Source organism: Dasypus novemcinctus, chromosome 16 (assembly GCF_030445035.2).
Source record: "Dasypus novemcinctus isolate mDasNov1 chromosome 16, mDasNov1.1.hap2, whole genome shotgun sequence".
Taxonomy (NCBI): Eukaryota; Metazoa; Chordata; class Mammalia; order Cingulata; family Dasypodidae; genus Dasypus; species Dasypus novemcinctus.
In genome coordinates, this window is record NC_080688.1 from 42,057,308 (window position 1) to 42,081,813 (window position 24,506).

The following is a 24,506-nucleotide window of genomic DNA, read 5'->3' on the forward strand; positions in this document are numbered from 1 at the left end:
GTGAAGGAGTGACTTGAGAGCAAAGCAGGAGTGGGGCTCAGCTCTGGGGCAGGGTCTACCCAGGCTCAGCCAGTTCCTAGCAGTAATCTGGCTCAATTACCTTCTCCGTAAGTTCCATTTCTTTTAGAAAATAAAGTCTCATTTTCTTTTAGAAAATTATCCTTTTTCATGAGGTTGATGAGAAAATCAAATGTGATAAACAGTCTGCGGTAATAGACGATATACCAAGGAAGCATAATAAAAATTTCTTTGAAAGTGGCTCTTAAAAGACTGCAGAGAGAAGCAGATTTCACTCAAAGGATAGAGCATCCACCTATCACGTGGGAGGTCCAGGGTTCAAACTCAGGGCCTCCTGACCCATGTGGGGAGCTGGCCCATGCGCAGTGCTGATGTGCGCAAGGAGTGCTGTGCCATACAGGGGTGTCCCCTGCATAGGGGAGCCTCACACACAAGGAATGTGCCCTGTAAGGAGAGCCGCCCTGCCTGAAAAAAGTGCAGCCTGCCCAGGATTGGGGCTGCACACACCAAGAGCTGATGCAGCAAGATAACGCAACAAAATGAGACACAGATTCCGGGTGCCCCTGACAAGAGTGCAAGCAGACACAGAAGAACACACAGCGAATGGACACAGACAGCAGACAACTGGGGGGGCATGTGGGGAAGGGAAGAGAAATAAAAAATCTTAAAAAAAAGAAAGACAGCAGACATCAGGGAATGGGATCTTAGGAGGAAAAGGAACAATCTTGGCAGGAGAAGTGTATTTTTATACACTTTTCCAAAATGGGGCTAAAGAGGTGAGAGGTGTTATTTAAATGGTTTTTAGGATACCAAAAAACTACCTCTGGCAGATACAGGAAACTGGGCATAGATGCAATTAGCGGCATCTTCACATCTGACTTATGAAATACAGGAAAAAGGTGCAAAGGAAAGAGCAGAAGGGAAGAGAGGTTGCTGAGCACTAGAAAAGCTGGCCCAGCTGCCGGGCCAAGAGGTGGTTGCGGCCCCTGGGTAAGGAAGGTGGAAAGAACTGGAATCGCCAGGCAGACTCATTCAAGACAAAAGGAGGCAAGGGGAAGTGGACTTGGCCCAGTGGTTAGGGCATCTGTCTACCACATGGGAGGTCTGAGGTTCAAACCCTGCGGAGCTGGCCCACACGCAGTGCTGATGCGCGCAAGGAGTGCCGCGCCACGCAGGGGTGTCCCCGCGTAGGGGAGCCCCATGTGCAAGGAGTGCGCCCCGTAAGGAGAGCCGCCCAGCGCAAAAGAATGTGCAGCCTGCCCAGGAATGGTGCCGCACATACGGAGAGCTGACACAACAAGATGACGTGACAAAAAGAAACACAGATTCTCGTGCCGCTGACAACAACAGAAGTGGACAAAGAAGAACATGCAGCAAAATAGACACAGAGAACAGACAATGGGGGCGGGGTGAAGGGGAGAGAAATAAATAAATCTTAAAAAAAAAAAAAGAAATTAAAAAAAAAAAGGAGGCAAGTAGCTGATGCAAGAGGGCTGGACTGCACCAGCCTCCCGGAACCACAGCCAGAGAATCGTTCCCTGTGTGATCAGGACTCCATGGCACAGCGAGCGGGACACGAGCCCTGTCCCAGGAGCTTAGTTGAGGAGTTACCAGGCTGACACCACCACCATTCACTTCAGGCAAGTGAGGTTCTGCAGCTTCGGCTTCCAGGGAGCTCTTAGCAGTTCGCAAAAGTGGGAAGGTGTGGGCCTGAACGAGGTTGAAAAAAATGATTCTCAGCCTACTGGTTAGAGCAGAAAAAAATGCTGGCCTACCGGCTAGGACAACAAAAGCTGTGCCATCTGTGTAGGAGCTGAGAGGGAAAGGACTTTGCAAAGCAAAAGGATTCAAAAGGAAAGATCATTTTGGCCTTGGAGAGGCACATTCCTGAGAGGTGAAAGGCACCCTGGAGAAGAAAAATTTCCTGTATTTGATGCAACAAATGTTAGGTTTAGTAAAAGCAAACATAATACTGCTGATTTTTGCCAACTTAAAAAGGAGAAACGTTTTGAATTGTGGGAAAAACGCGGAAGGGGAGTGGGCTGCCAACACTCCTCAAATGGTGTCCCGGGTTGCTCTGAGACTGTGAACAGGCATTGTCTAGCTAAGCAAACAAAGGGGAAAATCGACATAGGCTGCGGTTCTTGTGGACATGAGAATGGAGTTACAAATCAAACTGCCGTGATTTGTAAATGCTGGTGCCTGAAAACTATGTGGAACTGATTACAGTTGACTAACCTTGGAGGACATTCCTGTTTTCCAACTGACCAAGACCAAGCCTGCTCGGGATGATGTATAGCTATTTTTTTTGTTTTGTCTTGTTTGCTTTTTAAAAAACATTCCTTGAACCACACTGGAGCACCGAAAAAGACTTCCTTCTGTATATTTGTAAATTTTTGATTTTTAGGGATAGCATCATGAATATTTTTAACAACAATATGTTTTACTTTATTTACTCTTTTATTTTTTATTTATTATTATTTTTTGGAGGTACCAGAGGATTGCACCCAGGACCTCATATGTGGGAAACTGGCACGCAACCATTGAGCTACATCAGCTTTTATTTAAAAAAAATTTTTTTTAACATTTTATTTTGGACAATTTCAAACTTACCCCAAGGTAGAAATAATGTTATAATGGTCCCATGTGCCTATCAGCCAGCTTCTAAAGCCTATCCATTCTTAGGCAACCTTGTTTCACTGATAGTCCTGTGCCAAGCCCTCTTCCACTGGGTTTTTGGAACTACATCCCAAACATCACATCATTTTATCTGTAAATATCTTATCAGCCAATAGGATTCAAAAGGTTCACTCTAAATGTGCTTTACAGATATTGAATTGAAGTCTTTTCTCGTTTGTAAAAACGAGCGCTCTGTTCATTGCTCTTGTTTCTGGAACAAATAATGCAGGACCTCATCTCCAACATAATCCAGCTCCTTGGGGTGGGCAGTGGGTCTGGCCCCTGTTTGGCACTCCCTCTTCCTGACATTGACCCCCGCTCACGCTGCACATGAGAGAAGTGTCTCTTGAATGCGAGTGTCAGGGATAGGGCCTGATTTATCTAGCTTACTGTGAATCATTCTTCAGGAATTTATTTTTTTATGTGTAGCTCTTCGTTTATAGAACCTGAGATTGATTAACTATGAGTCCATTTCTTTAGGAATTCTCTTTTTCCTCCCTTCTTGTGTAGTCATCCAGTTATTCATTCATTCTTTCCACAAATATTCACTGACTGGGCACACAGGGTGCTAGGCACAGGGCGGGCAAACAGTGCACAAGTCTCATCCTTGCTTCCATGGAATCTAGCAGGTGGTGACGGCAGGGGAGGACTGCCAGGAGCATGTCACTGGGAGGGTAGGGGGGGCTCTGTAAGTACACTGGGGGCATGCCTAACTCGATTCTGGGGAAATTGGGGAAGAAAGAAAGCTCCTCGGAGACCTGCAGGACAAGCAGAAGTTGACCAAGTCAAGGGGCAGGAGGGAAGGTCCGGGAAGAAAGGAGAGGGGTGGGGGGGGGGGGGGGGACACAGAGGCTGGAAGCCGGGAAGCCCGGGCTGTGATGGCTCCCCGCTGGGGCGCTCAGCCTGACACTGAGCACACACCAGATGGCGGACCCTTTTAAGCTGGGCCACGAAGCTTGGATTTGGTCTCTGGGCAAAGGGCTATGGGCTCCGTGATAATTAAGTGAAAGCACATTTACGAGTGAGACAACTGAAACGACGTAGGTGAAATCACATCTCTTCAGCCTGGCTTTTCACTGTCGTTGGCATTGGCATAAAGTCGGGTTCTTAACCTGGCTGCAGGAGGCAATCACCTGGGAAGCTTTTAAAAAACAGTGACGCCGGGGACCCGCCCCCAGACAATCTTCTATAATTGGTCCAGGGTGGGGCCCAGGCAGCAGTGATTTTTCGAAACCTCCCAAGTGAGTCTCATGAACAGGTGAGTGGAGAACTAGGGCAAAGGAGGATGAGCAGGGAGGCAAAGGAGGATGAGCAGAGAGGCGAAGGAGGATGAGCAGAGAGGCGAAGGAGGATGAGCAGAGAGGCGAAGGAGGATGAGCAGAGAGGCGAAGGAGGAGCGAGGTTTTCAGTTAGTAGGTGTGTCACTTTGAACTTCCCAACACTCTTTCTTACAGAGCCAATTTTATCACTTGTAGCAGCCTGGGATCCCTGGGATGACCTAGTTCATACCCCGTTTTACAAATGAAGGAACAGAGTCCCATCTAGTAAAGCTCAAGGATGCTCAGCTGGTTAGATGCTGTGCTGGCTCTACACCCACCAGCCTGCCCTGGGGTGATCAGCAGAGGACAGTCATACTCTAGCCCTTGTGGGAGGATGACTCTGCAGCTAGTTACCACTTACTGACTATGGCTCAGGGGCTCAGGAGCGAGCTGGCTGCTTTACAGACTTCATATCATTTAATCCATACAGGGATCCTGCGAAAGTAGTCTTATTCCTACTTCATGCATAAGGAAACCGAAGCTCAGGATGGCTGTCACCTGCCCAAGGATACACAGCTTTAATATGATAGAGCCTGGGTTCAAATTTAGTTCTGACCCAAAAGTCTGCATTCTTGACCACTACATATATTGCCTTTTCATTTATGAGTTTTGACCCATCCCTCAAAAAAGAAGACTGAATAACTTCCCTTGGGAAATGCACACTTTTTATAGTTCAATACTTTGGATTACATATTATCCCAAGCTTTGGTTATTGTCATCAGTTCTGCAGTGGAAATGGATTTATCTAACAGTTGGCATGCAAAAAATTTAAAGCTCTGGGGTTTGGTCTAGTTGAGGTCAGGGAAATCATTGGTATAGTGAGAAGATACCCTAAAACCAAAATGAAAACCCCACCAAACCTCCAAGATTTCCGAGGTCACTCTGAAACTGTGGGTACAATTGCAAAGGGGCAGTGGGGGTTCTCAGGGCAATGAGAACTTCCAGACAGAGGAGTACACAAAAGTTACAAGTCCATTTATCTTGCAGCTCTGAGTTCCGTGGTACTCCAAGTCCCTACCATTAATCGTGACACACGCTTATGGGATTTGTCACTTTAAGAAGAGCTGACCAGCGGGCTGAGTCCTGGCCACCTTCTGTGTCCACGCCCCTCCTCCTGGCTGCCCAGAGAGCACGGGCCCTGCTTTATCTGGGTTAAGATTTTTTTTTTTTTCCCGCTCTAGGCAGCACTCCTTACGGGGCGCACTCCTTGCGCGTGGGGCACCCCTATGCGGGGGACACCCTTGCGTGGCAGGGCACTCCTTGCGCGCATCAGCACTGCGCATGGGCCAGCTCCACACGGGTCAAGGAGGCCCGGGGTTTGAACCGCGGACCTCCCATGTGGTAGACGGACGCCCTATCTGTTGGGCCAAATCCACTTCCCTGGGGTTAAGATTTTCAAGTCTCCAAAGCTGGTCCCTGCATGGTAATTATCTGGGCAGGGAAGGGCTCAACTACAGTCTGCCCAGGATCCAGGATGGACTTGCCCAGGGAGTGGAGAAGATCCCCCCAGGGTCGGGGTTGGGGGCTGAAGTGCCAAAGTTGGCCAAGGGAGAAGACGGGGAGCAAAGGGGCAGGACACCGTTTGTTGGCGGTTTCACCCACTTAGCTCTCCTTTGCCAAGAAATGCCTCCCCCCCGCCCCCTTTTTTTTTTCTTTCCTGAACTTTGGGCTTCCTAGCCAAGGAAAATATGGTTTGGACTTGAGGAAAAGATTTCATTTAGTTTCTGGTCCAGATTTATTTTGCTGACTAAGAGATTCAGAGGCAACTTCTAAATTGTCTCTTTGGCATTACTTTCGGGGGAGAGTGGGATTTTTAAATTATAAAAGTGATACCTACGCATTGTGGAAAATTGGAACAGTACAGGGGACAAAGAAGCAGCAAAAGAGAAAAACAATCTGCCTCGAGCGGCCCACCACTCAATGGAGGCTTTCCTTTTTTCAAAGGCTGATTTAGAAAGTATTTTTCTATTAGGCAATTTTGTTTGTAAAAGCATTTGAAATGTCTGTTCTGCCTCCTGAACCTCTGACATGTTGAGCTCCTTCTCAGGGTGGAGTCTGGAGGCAAGATTTTCTCCTTTCTGAGGGTTTTCCCACTCCTCCCCGGGGCGTCGGAGCGCCTGCCGGCTGCACCTCTGGGGACAGGCACGTCAAGGCATTTTCTCCAGAATTCAGTTCTTCCTCCACTGTTTATGCTCTCGGGTTCCCAACCAAGTTTCTGTCCTAGATTCTGGGACCTAAGAAAGATGGCAAATGGGGTTGAGAGGTGGGTGCGGGTGTGTCCATCTGTGTGTGCACATACAGTGTGTGTGTGAGTGCACAACTGAGAGCATGTGGAGAGCTGGCACGTCCAGTGGAACCTGGCCATGAAGCAGCAGGGAGGGAAAACTTCCAGCATCACACCCCAGGGGTACGTTTCCCTCTTTTCTGCAGAGAGGAGAAAGCAAGGAAGAAAGGAAAGAGAAATGCTAGGCTGAGATCTGAAGCTTTTTGAAACATGGGGGTACAATATTTTATCTTCCATATTTTTGCATATTCTTAAATGTCCATAATAAACTTTTTTCCAAAAAGGGGATTTTCTGCTTGCTGTTATAATTTTTTAAAAAATCACCAGTTTATCATTTTGGAAGTTTGAATTACCATAAACAGCATTTTAAATTTGCTTCAAGTATTATAACGATGAAAAAAATTCTAGGAATAAGTTTCCAGATGGGGAATTTCATCTATACTTCATTTCATGAGACATATAAAAATTAATTCAGAGCTTGTTATAGAAATGGATAGAAGTAATTTAAAAGAAAGGAGAAAATACTTTCTAAGTAAAAACAAATTATATCTACTTAAGGGGAAGTAATGTTTCCAGTACCTCTTCCCTGAGGCAGCAACATTTTCTTCAATAATACATAGAACTGAAGAAAGTAGGCGGAAAGGAAAGCCAAGTTTAAAACAGAAGAAAAAGTATAAGAGCAAAATCTCAGGAACTGGGCATTTTGGAGAATAATCACTGCCGGCGATATTGATGGCTCAGGGCCATTTCGGGGGTCACTAAAGGGACAAGAAATATGACAAGACCTCCCCATGACTCTTTAGCTAGAATAATGTTTTAAAATTAGGAAGTTTACATTGACTGATTACTATAAAAACACATAATTTATGAATTTTTAAAAAGCCCACGAGAATTAACATAATTCACGAGACATTTATTGACCTCCCTAGGCCTCTAAAAATGAGCTCAGTCCAGCCCCGTGGAAGCTATGGCAGGAGACAAGTGAGGGAGCCTGCCCGCAGGCTTCCCGCAGGCAGCGTTGCCCGCGCAGGGTTTTAAGGAGACCTGGGAGTAAGGAGAAAGGCAGAGAGGCTTGGAGGAGGGATTTTGGGTAGAGGACACAGCTTGAGCAAAGACTCCAAGGCCAGAAAGGACAAGATGGGCGAGGAGGGGGCGCAGAGGGGGCAAGCATCTCTCCCAAGGGCACAGCCTGGGCGGGATACCCAAGGGCGCGCGCTGGGGCATCGCTCTCAGCGGTGCCTCTCGAGCCCCTGGCCCGTTCAGCCCTAAGATCGCTGTCTGGATTTGAATTCTGGCTTTGCCATCTTTGTGGCTAATGACCAAATCATTTGGGATTTTAATTTCTTCATCCGCAAAATGGGATAACCTCACTTGTGAGGAATAAGGGGATTATCTGATAAGCACTGCAGGCACCGCACCAAGCGGTCCTGTGAGCAGGACACAGGACTTTTTTTTTTTAAGATTTATTTTATTTATTTCTCACCTGGAAGATGAGCAGACACAAAGAGCACACAACGAACAAACACAAGCGCAGACACTGAGGACTAAATCTGAACACCTCTACGCAGTAGGGACTATTACACCCATTGTCCAGGGCTACGAGATGACACAAGAATTCAAATTCAGGCACGTGGACCCCAGGCCCAGCTTCGACCTGCTCACTACTGCTCCGCTCCTCCGCTAAGCCCTTTCTAAGCCTGGAAGGACTCAGTGAATGGTCAAGTACATGTGGACAGATACTTATCCTTTGGAGATTGTGTGTTATGCCAAAACAGAACTCTCCCTGTATATAAAATACTCCCCTGTGCCTCGCGAATTGGAAGAAACCTTTTAAGATCACCTGGTCCTGCTCCTTGGTCTGTTTTTTATTATTTCTAGGGCAAACGGCTATTTTTCTAAGGTCAGTAGAGGATCACTTATCACATCCTCCCTTGGAAGTTCAATTTGGTATTTTCAGCTAAAACAGTTTCCATTTACATTTCTCTTGCCTTTTCTTTGGGCAGGCAAGCAGGCACATATGCATGCAAGCCTGCCCCCACAACCCGCCCCCGCCCTCCTCCCAACAGTGTTCTATATTTGGAGGTATTTTTGACACACTCCTTAGCCTCTTCTTCTCTTGATTTAAAACTCCAGAATATATTTTCCATTTTACAGTAATAATTATTATTCAGAGAAAAAATGTTATAATAGCTAACATTGATTGAGCATGTATATTAGGTGCTCTCCTAAAAACTTTCATGGGTTCTCTGATTGAATCCTCACTACAACTCTATAAGGTAGTTGCAAATAGTATTTTTATTTTACTAGTGGGAAAACTGAGGTACAGAGCCATCAAGTAACTCGAGGAGTGAGGGCCAGCCTATGCCCGAAGCTGTACCTGATCCCAAATGTCTATCTGTCCTAGCACTCCCAGCTCCCCTTTTAATCTACATCTCCTGCCAATCTTTCAATTTGCAGTTGCGATCTAGTTTTCTTATGAAAAAACAAGCTCTTTTGTATATAGTTTTCAGAATTGAATCTGTTTTTGAAGGACTATTCTTTCTGAGCTTCTGGATATTAGTAACCCTAAATATTGCATTAGTGCCTTCCTATTCTTGCTGCTTCCATCCATGTCATCCACATCTCTGATAAATGGAATGGACTCTTGGCCCATCCCCGTGGCATTTGCTGCTTGCCAGGTGGGCCTCGCTCTCCCCCCCATACTTTTTTTTTTTAAGGAGGCACTGGAGATTGAACCTGGAACCTTGTACATGGGCAGTAGGCACCTGCTCCCTACTCCCCCATACTTTTTGATTTTCAACAAGAACAGGTTGTGGAATATAGTCTGTCCCCCTTTTCCTATGGTTCCTTTCTAGACTGCTGAGATTCTCGTACAATACTTTAGTCACTTCAAATAAAACCGTCCTATTAAGCACAAGACACTATGAGAAGTGTGGCCAACACTGTGGCCAAGCCAGCTGTTTCTATATCCAATCTCACAATTTCCCCACTTGTAATAGTGTAGCAAAACAGCTGCTTACAATGAAGTATTTAAATCTTTTGCATATAATTATAGGCAAAAAATCAGAGGCTTAACACAGAGCTTAATAAAAAAACAAAAGAACAAGGAAAATATATACAGTTTATCTAGAGGTTAAGTAAATGGTTTTAGAAAACCTAACAGATTTATTTTAGAAAAACAGCTGAATCTATCCTGCCTCCCTTGTACTCCCTTCTTTCACATACACACACGTACACACACACAGCTTCACTGCTGATGTCGTTCGAGGTCCCTACAGCAGAGTGTCTTCCCGTACTTAGAATACCAAAAGGCGGTGAGATGAAGGAAAACAAATAAATATCCTCACTGCATCACGTAAGAGTGACCGGGAAGCTTAAAAACGCATTCAGAAATTAGGCTTTAAGATGGCAAAGCCAAAAGGAGGAGATTTAGCCTCAGAATTTGTGAGTTATACCTTCTTAAAAGAGGGAAAGAAAGCTGAAGATTGGGCAAGAATCCCATTTACACAGCTTCAACAAATATATAAACATTTTAAAGAATATATAAAATGTCCCTATCACCCCAAAGGTCTTTTTGTTTTTAAGAATGTCTAAGTTGTGTCTTCAAATCACAATGGACGCTGTGCTTGGTTGGCTGTATAAGCTGAGAAGTTTAAAGATTTCTCAAGAATATTTAAATGATTGCCAAATCAAAGTGACATGTGAAAAATAGTAAGTTTCTATCAGCTCATGTTTCAAAGACAACACCCGCAGGTTCGTGTGGTTGGGCAACAACACTCGCGGCTGCTGACAGCCTTCTGCCCGTGGCCACATCCCGCTAACAATGCTCTCTCTGTAGGTGTGTGTCTTGTGCAACAGTCAATGCCCTTCTCGGGCTTACGCTTGGTTTATCATAGTTCAAGAATTTACCCAGGCACCGCACTGGTCCTTCCGCAGACTATGTGATATGCATATCTATCGCTATTTCTCCTTACCCCTTCCAACAGCAACAAAAAAGCCCTGAACCATGCCCTAACCTGCAGAACATTTAAAGAAATGTTAATAATAATGCTAATAATACCAACAACTTTTTTCCTCTTCCTTTGTATACAGAAGTCAGAAAGTTTTTATAGGGATTTGACACCTTTGCTTCCTATTATCTGTTATTATCTGTTGCTCCCATAACTTTTCACTTGGAAGTCCTGGGTGAGAAGTGGACTAAAGTCAAAGCTCATTTTACAAATAAAAACTTTCACTAAGTTTTAACATCTACATAAAGGATGACAAATAAGTCAGGAGCCTGTCAAGCCGTGTAGTTGGAAATACACCCTGGATCTTCACTTTTAGCCTTTTCTAAATCATCACAGTCTTCTGGCCAGGGTGAAAGAATGGAACTTCATTCACATTTATCACAGTTCCCTCGGATTGTGTGGCTGTTACGACATTTATTCCAGGCCATTTTAATGCAGCCAACCATCTTCTCTGAATTCCATCCTTCAATGCCATCTCATTCCTTCTGCAGTGTATCACCAAAATATTCATGTTTTGATAAAGTACCTTCCTTAGGGCCCCTAAGATAATGGATTTGGTGGGATACACTTCACTTAAAAGATCCTTTTTTTTCTTTTTTTTTTTAATCTCTTTTTAAAATATTGACTGTTCCACCACTTTGCAACTAGAAGAGTTTTCATTTTTTTAGGTAAGCTCTAAATCCCTCCAGGCCTTCTAAGCTGTTTTTTTTTTTTACAAATCAATTTTTGGACAGGGGAGGGGCCTAGCTAATCCTAATGAGGCTGGGTGGGAGTTCTGGAACACATTCAGCCCAAATCACAGAAACAAGTTTGGGCACGCTGAAATACACCTTTCAGTTAGGATGCCCTCTCTGCCTGGCAATGTTTGCCACTGTTCGGAAGTGGTGGTTGGCTGTTACGCACAGTTGAATTTATCTTCTGAATATGGGGAACACAATCAGAAAAGTTGCACAAGTGTGAAAATAATCATTACCACTGAAAAAGATAAACAGCAATGTCATTACTAAGCAAACTGACATGCAGCATTTACGGAGCAGCAGGAAACCATTACCTGGTGACAATGTCATTTCCCCTGACACAGCATCTTGATTAGATTCAGGCAGGCCAACAAGTAGCTGACATAATTATAGGATTGAAACATAAGATTTTTTTTTTAAGGAGGTACTAGGAATTGAACTCAGGACTTTGTACATGGGAAGCAAGCACTCAACCACTGAGCTACCTAGGCTCTCCAACGAGAGTTGGTTTTTTTCATTTGTTTGTTTTTAGAAAGTACCAGGGATCAAACCTAGGACCTTGTACATGGGAAGCGGGTGCTCAACCACTTGAGCTACATCTCCCAAAACATGGATTTTTAACATTTTTTTTTGCAAATGCAATTGCCACCAGGTTGAAGCTCCCGGGTGTCTGCTTTTGGAATATGACTATGTGAGGAATGGCTACTGTGCAGGGGTATACCCGACACCCCCTCCACACACACACACACACACACACACACACACACACACACTTGCTCTCCCACCAGGAAGGTCCTGTGCACATTCAAGGGCCAGCACAGAAGGCTGTGCACCCACGGGAGCTTGCTGCTTTGGGGATGGCCTGCTGCCACTCTCTATTTCCTTGCTTCTTTAGAATAATCTCTCAGAAGCTGAAAATTGGTAATTTATATATCTGAAGCTATAAATCTTTCATTTAATGAAGAGAAATGGCATTTTAATAGGGTCCTTACATAATGATAATAGACCAGTGGGCAGAGGTGGTGAATGTGAGTCTTTTACTAATACACCTTGGGTTTCCCCAGAGGACATTTATGGGTTAGTGGACCAATGGGAGGACATCTGTCAGTGTGACTTTCTGATACTACACAGGAGTTTTGTTTTTACTTTAAGTCCTCACATTTTAAAATTTAATTTTAACTCAAAATTAAAATGCCATGTTTCCTTTCGTTGTGAATAAATCCTTCTGTTTGGTAATTATGGGGGAAATTTTTATCTTCTGCATTGGCTGAATAAGAAAGACTCCACACTTGAAAGTAACTTGCACTTTGTTTTATTCCAGCCCAGGATACACATAGCATGGGCCCTTCATGTTGTCTTGACCTTGGAAGGTGCTTCCTAATTAGACACAAAGAGAATTTCACATCTGTATGAAGTCACTCATGGTGTCCTGGGAAGAGGATATCAGATCTACACGTTAGACACAAAAACATTGCTGTGGGATGTAATGATTCCTGCCTCAGAGTTCTCTATGTGGCCAAGATGTAGCCTGTCTTTTGGAAGCTCATCTAAAATGTTTTAACGCTGGCCCTCTACTGCCATAAAGAAGCTCTCAAGCAGAGCACTAAACCTCAATCAGTTCCATTACAGACAGAAATAACAGGGTTTGAAAAGCCAGGGCCAGCCCCTGAAAAGAGATCTGTGAGCTGGGCTGTATGAAATAACATTTTAAACTCTAGGCCCTGTTTTACTTTGTGGACAACAGGCTTGTTCTCAAGAAGACAGTAAAGTGGAGCATACTTTTCACATCTCAACCTCCTGAGAGAATGCCCGAAGCTTCTATGACATACCTACTAAATAATTTTTTCAAACAAGTTAATGGACCTGACAGTTTATTAACACAAGGGCTTTCTTTTATGATGAAGGGAATTATTAATATTAAAATAGGATAAGAAACAGAGCAAAAATGATCCTGGCATTGCCAATGTCACTTTTCATCCTGACAGATGAAAAACAAGTGCCGCCATTCTTGTCCCAAGCCAAAGGAACCATATCGCATCGATCCCAAGAGCCTTGCTTTGACAACTGTCTCCTGCCACACCAGCCCTGCCCCCACACTCTTGCAAGTTGGCTCATTTCCCTGTTTCTCTGCGTATCAGCAGCACAAACTTTGAGATGCATATGAATCACTTAGTGCTAATTAAAACTACAGATTTCCCTCACACCAGCAAAGATAAAGTAAAGAGCATGTGGGGCCCTGGGAATCTGCATGTTTTCAAGTATCCCAAGGTGACCCTGACGCCAGGGTATTAAGGAGGAAGTATACACTGTGGAGGAAACCATTCTGAAAGCAGGTGTCACCCTTTTGTCAGCCTGGTCCCTGTGTATCCAGGTGTGACTGGGTTGATTTATCCCTTTCTTCTTACTTTTGCCCTTCAGGGTAACTAGACTAGGAAATCCTTTTCTGGTATCTGCCCAGATTGGACTGACCTGCCGTTAAGTCCTAAAGTCACCCTAACACCCGATAATTCAAGATATTTAACCATTATGCTGAAACAGACCAATGGCGGTTAAGTTATTCCAGGTCATTGAGAGAAACACTAAGGAAATATCCTCCAACATTCAACAAATATTCATCAAGCATTTGCTGAGTGCGAGTACCTAAAGACTCTGATGGATCTGGTGTTTCAAAACCTAGGGCAGTGGAGCAGGTGTAGCTCAGTGGTTGAGCACCTGCTTCACAGGTACGAGGTCTCAGGTCCAATCCCCAATACCTCCTAAAAAATCAAAAACAAAAACAACCTAGGGCAGAGGATTCGAGGTCATGTATATATACATTTATACATATATATTTTTAGGATGTACTGGGGATTGAACTCTGGACCTTGCAAATGGGAAGCAGGCACTCAACTACTTGAGCTACATCTGCTCCCTAGAGGGCATTTTTTAAAAAAAGATTTATTTTATTTACTTATTTATCCCCACCCCCTCGTTGTTGGCACTTGCTGTATCTGTTCATCTTCCCTGTTCCTTTAGAAGGCACCAGGAACTGAACCCTGGACCTCCGATGAGGGAGGGAGGCGCCTAATTGCTTGAGCCACCTCCATTCCCTGCTCCGTTGTGTCTCTCATGTTTTTCATCTTGAGTCTCGTGATGTGTCAGCTTGCCACACCTGCCCATCACATCAGCTTTCTGTTTTGCTTATCTTCTTTAGCAGGCACCGGGAACCAGGACTCACTGCTCCCTGCTTTGCTGCATCTCTCATTATGTTTTTCTTCTTGTGTCTCTTATTGCATCATCTTGTTGCGTCAGCTTGCCATGACTGCCTGCTGCGCCAGCTCTTCTTTAGGAGGCACTGGGAACCAAACCAGGGACCTCCTGTGTGGTAGGCGGGAGCTCAATTGCTTGAGTCACATCCGCTTCCCAAGGGCATATTTTTTTTATGAATTTTTAGGAGGTACCGGGGAATAGCTTCACTCAATTATTTGCCTTTCATTGTTTTGAGGATCTGACCTCTGTATACAATAATCTATCTGGTCATTAATTCATAAATTAAGCAAACTATCAAATGTCCTCTGTGTTTTATTTTATTTTTTTAAGATTTATTTATTTATTTCTCTCCCTTTCGCCCCCTGCCCCAGTTGTCTGTTCTCTGTGTCTATTTGCTGCATGTTTTCCTTTGTCCGCTTCTGTTGTCAGCGGCACAGGCATCTGTATTTCTTTTTTGTTGTTGCGTCATCTTGTTGTGTCAGCTCTCCGTGTGGGCAGCACCATTCCTGGGCAGGCTGCACTTTCTTTCCCTCTGGGGAGCTCTCCTTATGGGGCACACTCCTTGCCCGTTGGGCTCCCCTACACAGGGGACACCCCTGTGTGGCACGGCACTCCTTGCGCGCATCAGCACTGCGCATGGGCCAGCTCCACACGGTCAGGGAGGCCCGGGGTTTGAACCGTGGACCCCCCATGTGGTAGACGGACGCCCTAACCACTGGGCCAAGTCCACTTTCCTGTTCTCTGTGTTTTAGACACAACACTAGGTACCAAGAATACAAGGATAGAAAATAAGTAAGAGAGCACTCTCTAGATAGAGGGTTTCTGTCTGAGATGAGGTCGAGCTCTTGGAAAGTGAGACGTTAATGGGAACCGAGAACAAGGCCCATCAGCACTGTTCCTGACGGTCACAGCTGTGCCAGGGGCGAGCCGAGAAGCCGGCAGGGGTGGAGGGCTCGCCTTCTCCCTCCGTCTAACGCGGGAGCTGGGCTGAGGGATGAGGCAAGTCTTGCTAGTATTTGCCTCCGAAGGGCTTTATTTCAACATCATTTAACTCCCTACTTTGGTCAAAAACAATCAAACAACTTTGGTGACCAAAAAATTGCAAAATTAAACAACATGCTTATCAGAAACAGCATCGCGGTGATTATGTTAGTAAGGAGATGTAAAGACGGGCTGCTTTGAGCTGCTCCGCATCCACGGCCCAGAAAGCAGAGTTCAGCATGTATTCGCCTCCCGCCGAGATGAAGGGCGAACTGATACATCTGCCACACAGCAGATGACAGGAAACGAAGTAACAGAGCTCAGAAGATCAGGTGGGATTTGTGAAACCTAAGTGGCAAAGATCTGCTTCTAAATCTAGACTAAATGGCAAGCTAGATTTTGTCTGTGACATTTAGATAAAGAAATAAAGGTGCTTCTTCAAACAAATACATAAGAAAAAAAGTAATCTTTAGACTTAAAATAGGGGTCAAATTACATCCCAAAGGAGACCTGTTTATTCTGTGTGCTCTTTTTTTTAAAAATAGCACTTACTACTAACTGAAATATTGCTTACCGATTATTTACTTGTTTACTGTCTGTCCTCTTCTCCCCCTTGGGTCCTCCTCCCACTCTTTTAAGTTACAAGAGGCCAAAGGTGGGGAACACACAATAAATTTGTTGGATGAATCACAGGGAAAACAACAGGCACTGTATGTCTATCTTTTCTTTAAAATATGCTCTAAGACAAGATGTGAGTGGGATTACTTTAAAAGCTAGGTCTAGTTCATTCCCTGATGGCAAAGGAAGTTTGCTGAATCCACCAGACATGCAGCTTGTTGCTGAAGGATCGGCGTTTCAGCACTAAATAGAAAAACAAGTTTCAGCATTAGAAAGAAAAGCCTTTTGAAGGCAGTTTCATTTACTCTTTGCCTATATAACTGACAGCATTCGTGGAAAAGCAATATCATAAGATGAAAAGAACAGAAAGAGAAGAGGAAAATTTTCCCATTACCCTGGAGAAACTTTCCATGTTTCATTTCCCAGGTGCTTTTCTTCCTTTTTAAATCCCTCCATAAACTAAATTTCTTTTTTTAAAAAGATCAGTCTTACTAATCAAAATTGCTCACCATTATTTTCACTGTTATCGTTTATGTGTTTCCTTTAGAGTCTTCACAGCAGCAAAGCTATGCTCTCTCTTTTCATTTGTGCGGAGACTCTAAGGCTGATTTCCACTCATCTAAAAAACCCTCAGCCTGTTCTGTGACTTTAACTTGATAGAAACATGGAATTACAAAATATGCTGATCTAAAGAGCAGGTTATAATAAAAAGCATTCCATGCCATGCCATACAAGAATTCTGAAAGAAATCTCAGGGGGTCTGTTGACACATAAGAAAACATTTATTTTGTGGCACCGTTGTTGAGATCCGGAAACACGGAACCGCTTGACGACTCTAACCCACCCACGTCTAGGTACCACGGTGTTCAGCAGGACCGGTGAAGTTGTAAAGAGTTGGAGCACCGTTTCCCCAGCCCTAACACAGCGTTGGGCTGGCACGCAACAATTACATGGAAATCCAAACGTTAGAACTGGTGTCCTATCCTTAATCTTGCACTCAGCTGACGTGGTTTTCAGTGCAGCTCCACATCAACCATCCTGTCCTGGCTAACGCATTTGAGCGCGAGCACGGGAAGTCAGAACCCTGCTGGCAGAGCACACACGTCCTCAAGTGTACACACACCCCTTGGGTGGCCATGGGTGTCGGCTCAAGGCTGGAAGCTGAGGCTCTTGAGTTTTGCAATGGTAATATGCCAGTGTGCTTAGTAACTCTGCTGCTATTTAGGAGAGCCCAATTTGGCATAATCTCCTTATGTGGGAGTTAACTCATGTCCTGGGTTAAACTATACAAAAATTCTGTCAATCTGTCAGGCTGGATGGCTCAACATAACTCTCCTCTTTTGCTTCTGGGTCCAAAGGTTGCTCTTTTAGTTAAGACCCTGGCTTATTACCACTGGTCAGGTTCCGCTAATTAGCAGTATGAGCCCACTTCCTGGTTTTAAAAAGTCTGCCTCTGAGTAACCATGAATACAGCTGTTGTTAATACTGTTTTTGTTTGAGATGACAGAAAAAGATGAAATAGACCTAAGTTTGAACTCACACTTGTCTTTTTTTTTTTTTTTTAAATTGAACCCAGGGCCTTGTACATGGAAAGCAGGTGCTCACCACTGGCTATACTTGCTCTCCAGCAAGAGCTGGTTTTTTTCGTTTGTTTGTTTAGGAGTTGGAGATTGAACCTGGGACCTAGTACATAGGAAGCAGGTTCTCAACCACTTGAGCTACATCTGCTCCCCTCATGTCTTTTTTTTTTTTAAAGCAGAAACTGCATCCTTATTGCATTACATGCATGTGTGCCTAAAAAGATAGTTCAGAGTGTCAAGAGTAGATTTTAGAGGCCATGTAATTTGGTATCAGTCTTAATTACTTATGACAATTTATTCAGAAACCTAGATCTTTTGTTATCAATGATCTTAATAAAGGGTGCCTTGGATTTTTGAAGGAATATAATCAGGTCTGCTCTTAAAATTTGCAGGGTCTGGGGCAAAAGTACAAATAGAGGCCCACCAACCAGATGCCTAGATATTTACAAGTTATAGATCAAGCTACTAACTATGAAATAAAATATGTTCTACCTTCTCTGTATAACCATTTGCAATCTTTTCTTGATGGTATATAATTTTGATTTTTTAACTTGATATAAAATTATTGCAAATGTGAACTGGGTTTAATCCTTTGTGATTGCAATTCAAAATAGCAACTGGAATCATAGGGCTAGATCCTTGAGAGGGAAAAGTGATCATCACTGAAACAGTGTAGATGAGGCTCTGTGTCATAAACACCTCCAAAAAATGGTTTTGCCTCTTACATAAAACATTGGTAAAGACAGATTACCTCCTGGATGTATGTAATACTCCAGTTAATTTGAAAACTTCAATTTTCACTTGCTAGCCAAGGGAATAAAGCACTGGGGCAGCACACACATAGAGTGGAACCACTGATAACCTTGGCAATTAAAGTAATGAAGATCAAATGATACTTTCTTTTGGTGAAATGGCCATTATGATATAGCAAGAGATATTCACTGTGGGAAAGAAGGGGCCTACCTTCACTCGGAGGGATCACACATTTTAGAACTGTTCAAAGCCAGATGGTGGAAATCGGGATCTCTTAGGAGAAGCAAGAGATTCCGATTTTATTCGTCTAGGGCAGGGCCTGGGCGTGGGACTTTTAATATTCAGCAGGGAAGTCAGGCCATCGTACCACATTCCAGGATGATGTTCCAAAGGTGGACTTTAGCTAAGAAGGCAGTTCAAGTAGAGTTAGAAGAACGGTCTAAATCAAGTAAAGAGTCTTTGCAGGACTTTTGAAATTGTAGAAAAACAGTCTTTAAGATCATTTGTTACATACAAATCAGTCCCTTTAAACTACTAGTCTTTTACAAAACAATAACAAAGCGAAGCCCTTCTCCGCTCTGGAAGGAGGGAGAGAAGACGAGGGTGCCCAACAGGTGAGCAGAGAAGAGAAGGAATTGAAGCACCTGAGACTCTAGAGAACTAGAACTGGAACTACTTGCAATTCCATGGTCAAGGACAACATGACGTTTTAGGATTTATCCCTAAAGGGTTATTAATATACAAGAGACTTTCTCAGAAATTGGAAGAAGCATCTGACACCCATGAGAAAAGTCTGAAGAACTATTTCTTCTCTGCCTCTTCGACTACTAAAATTTGTGTTTGGGTTCCACAAAGCTGATTGTTGCTTTGAAATGAACATTCAATAACATAAAGAAAAAAACAAAATCAGAAAACAAAAGAACTCAAAGAAACAAGGAAAAACCAAAACCCAAACAGAACAAAACATAACAAAACCCACAAATAAGTAGTAGTAATAGTAGTAGTAGTAATAATAATAAACCAAGAGGGAGCAAAGCAACATGTAGTCAATTTAACTTCTTGACATGTGTCATCTGACCAGGGTCATATGCTTTAGGTGCAAGCAACAGAAACAGAGGCCACTTTGTAATGCTCATTTCAGAGGGTCTTGCCGGGTGCTTTAAAAATATCTCATCACGATAAAGCAGTTCTGTGCCGGTGGTAGCAAAGGCAACCGTGGTGGGCATATCTAAGAAAAAAGCGCAGAAGGTGCAGGAGAAGAGTTCCTTGAGGCTGCAGTGATCCAGGCAAGTATCCAGAAGGAAGGCTGTTCCCTGGTCTAGGAAATGAAAGAATGGGATATACGTGTAATTTGGAAGGCAGTTTGTAAAGGAATAATTGCTGAGTTTGGCAGAAGATTAAGTGAAAGGAAATACGATGGGGTGGGCACAGTGCCACGGCATGCTTTCCATAATCACATTTAATCCTCCTAATAACCTTGCGAAAAGATGTATTTGGGCCTATTTTACAGGAGGGAAGACAGGTGCTCTGAAGCTAGACCTATCCCAGGCCAAACAACTATTAGGTAAATGGCAGAGCCGGCATTCCAGCTCTGGACTACTGAATCAAAAATTATTTTTGGTGTTGCTTCCATGAAACTGTGGCCCACTGGTGACAAAGAAGCATAGGGAAATACCGGACAAGGAAAATGAATGAGTCTATCTTTCTAATTAAGTTGGTGAAGGAGAAATTCAATTTATGATGTATACAGTAGCAGCTTGGGGGATGTGTGGGTTTAATTAAAATTCTTAAAAACCATTCTGTGCACAGTTCAACATTGGCCTATAGAAATATAAATCAAGACATAAATAATTTAAAATTTTCTAGTATCCACTTTAAAAAGTAAAAAGAAATAAGTGAAATTAATTTTAATGATATATTTTATTAATTAAATATATTATTTAAATATGAAATGATATAAAAATTAATAGTAAGATATTTTACCTTTTTTTTGCACTAAGTCTTCAAAATCCTGTGTACATTTTATACTTACAAGGCATTTCAACTTGGACAGGTCATATTTCAAGTGGCTAGTGGCTACCGCTACCAAATGACACAGCACAGACAGTGATAATAATCCATGGAATTTGATGCACGTTTGAGGATGCAGACAGTAAGGAACAAAAAGTGGACTATGGGAAATATCCATGAAAAGGACTGAAGAAAACTCTTCAAATGAGGCACTATTTGAGGTTCTTATCTAATAATATGCAGTTGCAAGATAATTACAGTGGTAACCAATTGAGAGAGAGGAACTGAATAAATAGATCCACTAACCTTCTACCTTCCACCACTGCCAAAAGGCCAAGGGACCCTGGGGAGCCTCACAAAGGGCAAAACCCCACTAGGACAACAGTCAGTGGGAGGAGTCCCATCCAGCTGCAGTGAGCACCAGGAAAAAATCTAGTGCTTAATAAAAAACAAACGAATCAACAACAAAAAGATAAACAACCCAATTAAAAAACGAGTCAAGGACTTGAATAGACATGTCTCCAAAGAAGATATACAACAGGAAATTCAAATTTAAAAAAATGAGATACTACTTTACATCCTTTAGAATGGCAGAAAGAAACGAGGGAGGGAGGGAGGGAGGAAGAAAGGAAAGAAGGAAGGAAAGAAGGAAGGAAGGTAGGAAGGAAGGAAGGAAGGTAGGAAGAAGGAAGGAAGGAGGGAAGGAAGGAAGGAAGGAGGGAAGGAAGGAAGGAAGGAAGGAAGGAAGGAAGGAAGGAAGGAAGGAAGGAAGGAAGGAAGGAAGGAGGGAAGGAAGGAAATAAGTTTTGGTGAGGATGCAGACAAATAGGAAGCCTTGTACATTGTTGGAGGAAATGTTAAATGGCGCAGCCACTGTGGAAAACAGTTTGGTGGTTCCTCAGGAAGTTAAACGTAGAATAACCATTTGATCCAGCAATCCAACCAGTAGATATATATACCCCAAAGAATTGAGAGCAGGGACTCCATCAGACATTTGTACATCACTATTCATAGTGGCATTATTGACAACCATGCCACTATGGAAAAAAAATAGAAGCAACTCAAAAGTCCATCAACAAATGAATAAACAAATTGTGACATGTAATACTATTCAGCCATAAAGAAGAAATGAAGTTTTGATATATGTGACATCTGTCCCCCCCCGACCCCAGATTTTCCAGACTTTTTTTTTTTACAGACTTATTTTTAAAGACTAAAAACAAAAGGTCTAAAATGTCCTTCATTTCCAACCCTTCCTGGGGGTGCGGGACTAGAAGAAGCTGAGAAAGGTGCTCACCCCCTTCCTCGAAAGACCCCCACGCCTCCCCCCGGGAGCCTGTGCAGGACAGGGCAGGTCAGAGGCGGGCCCTCTCCCTTCCTGCCCAGCCCCTCCTCAGGTAGTTCAAACTGCTGCTGGGAAGTTTTAGTGCAAAGGAGTGTGGGAGCAGGAGGTCAAAGGTTACCTTGATGACCCTTCAGGGATGAAGGCATCATGTTGAATGAGGCAAGCCAGACACAAAAGAACAGCTATTGTATGATTTCACTTCCATGAAATAACTACAATATGCAAATTCATGGAGAGAGAAAGTAGATTAGAGGTTACCGGGAGCAGGACGGGGGCAGGGCAGAGGGTGGGGTGAGGAGGGGAGAGGAATGGGGGAAGTCAATGCTTAATGTGTACAGAATTTTTGTTTGGAATGATGGAAGAAACTTTTGGTAATGGACGGTAGTGATGGTGGCACAGCATTGTGAATGTAATCAATACCACTGAATTGTATGCCTGAAAGAGGTTATTTAAAATGAGAAATTCTATATTGTACATATGTTACCAGTAAAAAAAAAGAAGCAAACTGAAGCAAAAGGCCACCAGACCAGTGAATTTTGCTACAGATGAGGATTTGCTTTTTGACTCTCAAGGTACACTTGGCGACTTGCCTCCTAGAATTAAGTGTTCATCTGTAGACGCAGCCCAGGTTTTCTACTTTTTCCTGGTATGAGCAGAAAGTTGGAAGGAATGGAAATAGGGTTTTTTTGGAAATGAGTTTTTTTTTTTTAACCTAAGAATACTACTTATATTTACTCTTGAAAAACATAACCATTGTAAACATGGTTTTCTAGTATCTACTACGATGCTACTTAGAGAAGATGGAGACCCAATAATACTAATAACTGACTGACAGGATAATTTAGAAATCTAGAGGATTTTTGATAATTGAATGAGTAGAAATTTATTTTTTTAATTGCATTTTGATTGTAGAAATAATTAAATCTGGAAATTGAGATAAAATATTCCATCTTTCTTTTCACCAGCGTTCACATCGTTTCATAAAATATAAAGTAGTAGAATGAACTTGTTCAAAAAAAGTGTTCATGCAGTTATCGAGATGGCGGCGACCTCTCACTGCGATCCACTTAGGTGGTAAGCTACTTGGTGTCTGTGACTTTGCAAGACATTCTTGCAACCAATATCGTTAATTGCCCTTCGGAAATCTAAGCAGTGCTTTTCCACCTCCTCAGAGCAGAAACAAGCAAAGAGAGCCTCTGTTTCCTGACATTAGCCCACGTGAGCTCATGCACAGCTGGTGAAGCTAAACTAACTCATAGGATCTGGGCATCGCCCCTAGATCTGTCCCAGTGTGCAAAGTAAGCTATTTCTTCAGAACTCCTTTAGAAATGGGTGGGTGGGGGCGTGGGAGGGGATAGCTCATAAGTATAAATTTATACTGCCTATTTGTAAATCATCCTCCCTCTTCATACAATTTATACATTTATTCCTCTGGCTTGAAAGTTTCACGGCACACACACTTCCCCCCTTTCTTTTTAATTTTTTAACAAGACTATCTTGGCTTCCTGGCCTTTTACATACTGTTCTAAATATACTGCCTTGTTGATAAGAGTCTTTCTTAATTTCGTTTTTTCTTGTTCACATGTTGGTGGGCCAGCTGATCTACTAAAAAAAATTCTAAGAATCAAAAGAAAATGTGCTTTAGAAGAAGATTCCAGAAGAAAGGGGGAGGGCAAGAAATCAGCCTCCTTTTTGTAATATAGTGAGAAATATGAAGATTTTTAGAGAGCAAAATACCATAGAACTCCATTTTCCTGTCGTATTTTTACATGTGCTTGACTAAACTGGGGTCAAATCTTGACTCACAGCAGCCGAGGGAAGCCTTGTGACCTGGGAGCCCAAGCATGCTTTTAGATCCCGACCGCAGCCTGGGAGAGGCCAGATTGCTGCAGTAGTCAAAGGAAAAACAGGTAGATCATCAAGTGCTGCACTCATGAGTCTGGCTTTTGAGTCTTCCCGATTACCTTGACTCCGGGTATTTGGTGAGGGTGGCCAGGCTGCTGGTGTACATGTGGCCACCCACGTCGATGTGGACGGGTGCGTTGGACTTGGTGAGCTGTGCTGGGGTGGGGATGCCTTGGCTGTTCAGTGGAGATGCAGGGGATCTAGTGATCAGAGGTCTTGACATATTGGGCCGACTGTCCTACAGAGAGAGAAGCAAGTTTAGACATTGTTCTTCCTCCAGTGAAGAGAAAAGAAACACACATCATAAAGAATAAGCCTGCAACAACCGTTGATAATCATTTGCTAATAACGTCTGGAAAATCAGCAAGCTCTTGCTTTGGCTATAATGCATATTAGAATAATAAGTCCCATAACAAAGAAAAGGAATGCTTTTGCTCAGAATCAAGGACTTGAACTAATGTTCATTTTGAATAATTCTAAGACTTGTGAGAGTTTCTTAACGTAATGAATTCTTGCATTTAACAACTGGTAAACACTAAGTGGAGAAATACTCATTGTTCCAAATGAAAACATAATTGACACTTAAAATAATATGCATCTAAATAAAATATGTGTGATTTATCCTTCCCTTTGAAAACTTCCTCATTGCTATGCACTGAAAATAAATACAGACCTTGAGCACATGTGCTCTGCAAAATGTTTTCTTAAATGTCTCTTTTTCAAACCAGGAAAAAGAAGATGTAACTATCAACTCATGCATTAGAGCAACCAAACAGGCACCACAAATTTATCAGTCAACAGATTATTTTTAGGAGGTACCGAGGATTAAACCCAGGACCTCATACATGCAAAGTGGGCGCTCAACCACTGAGCTACACCTGCTCCGTGGATTTTTTTTTTCAAGTTAACCCACACTTCTTCCCTGTTTCTCTCCCTAGAAGACTGTAGGTTAGGGGACCCTTTGAAATGGGTATACTCAAGGGATAAATATGTGCCTAGGAACTATGAGCAAGTTCCT

General features: G+C 43.1%; 1 protein-coding gene across 1 annotated transcript in view; it reads right to left on the reverse strand.

Moving 5' to 3' along the window:
• Nucleotides 1-24,506, reverse strand: part of KCTD1 (potassium channel tetramerization domain containing 1) — a 101,237-nt gene that overhangs the window by 23,196 nt on the left and 53,535 nt on the right. The window contains 1 exon segment of the mRNA XM_058277567.2: nt 23,548-23,726. Within this exon segment, the coding sequence (XP_058133550.1) occupies nt 23,548-23,726 (179 nt within the window).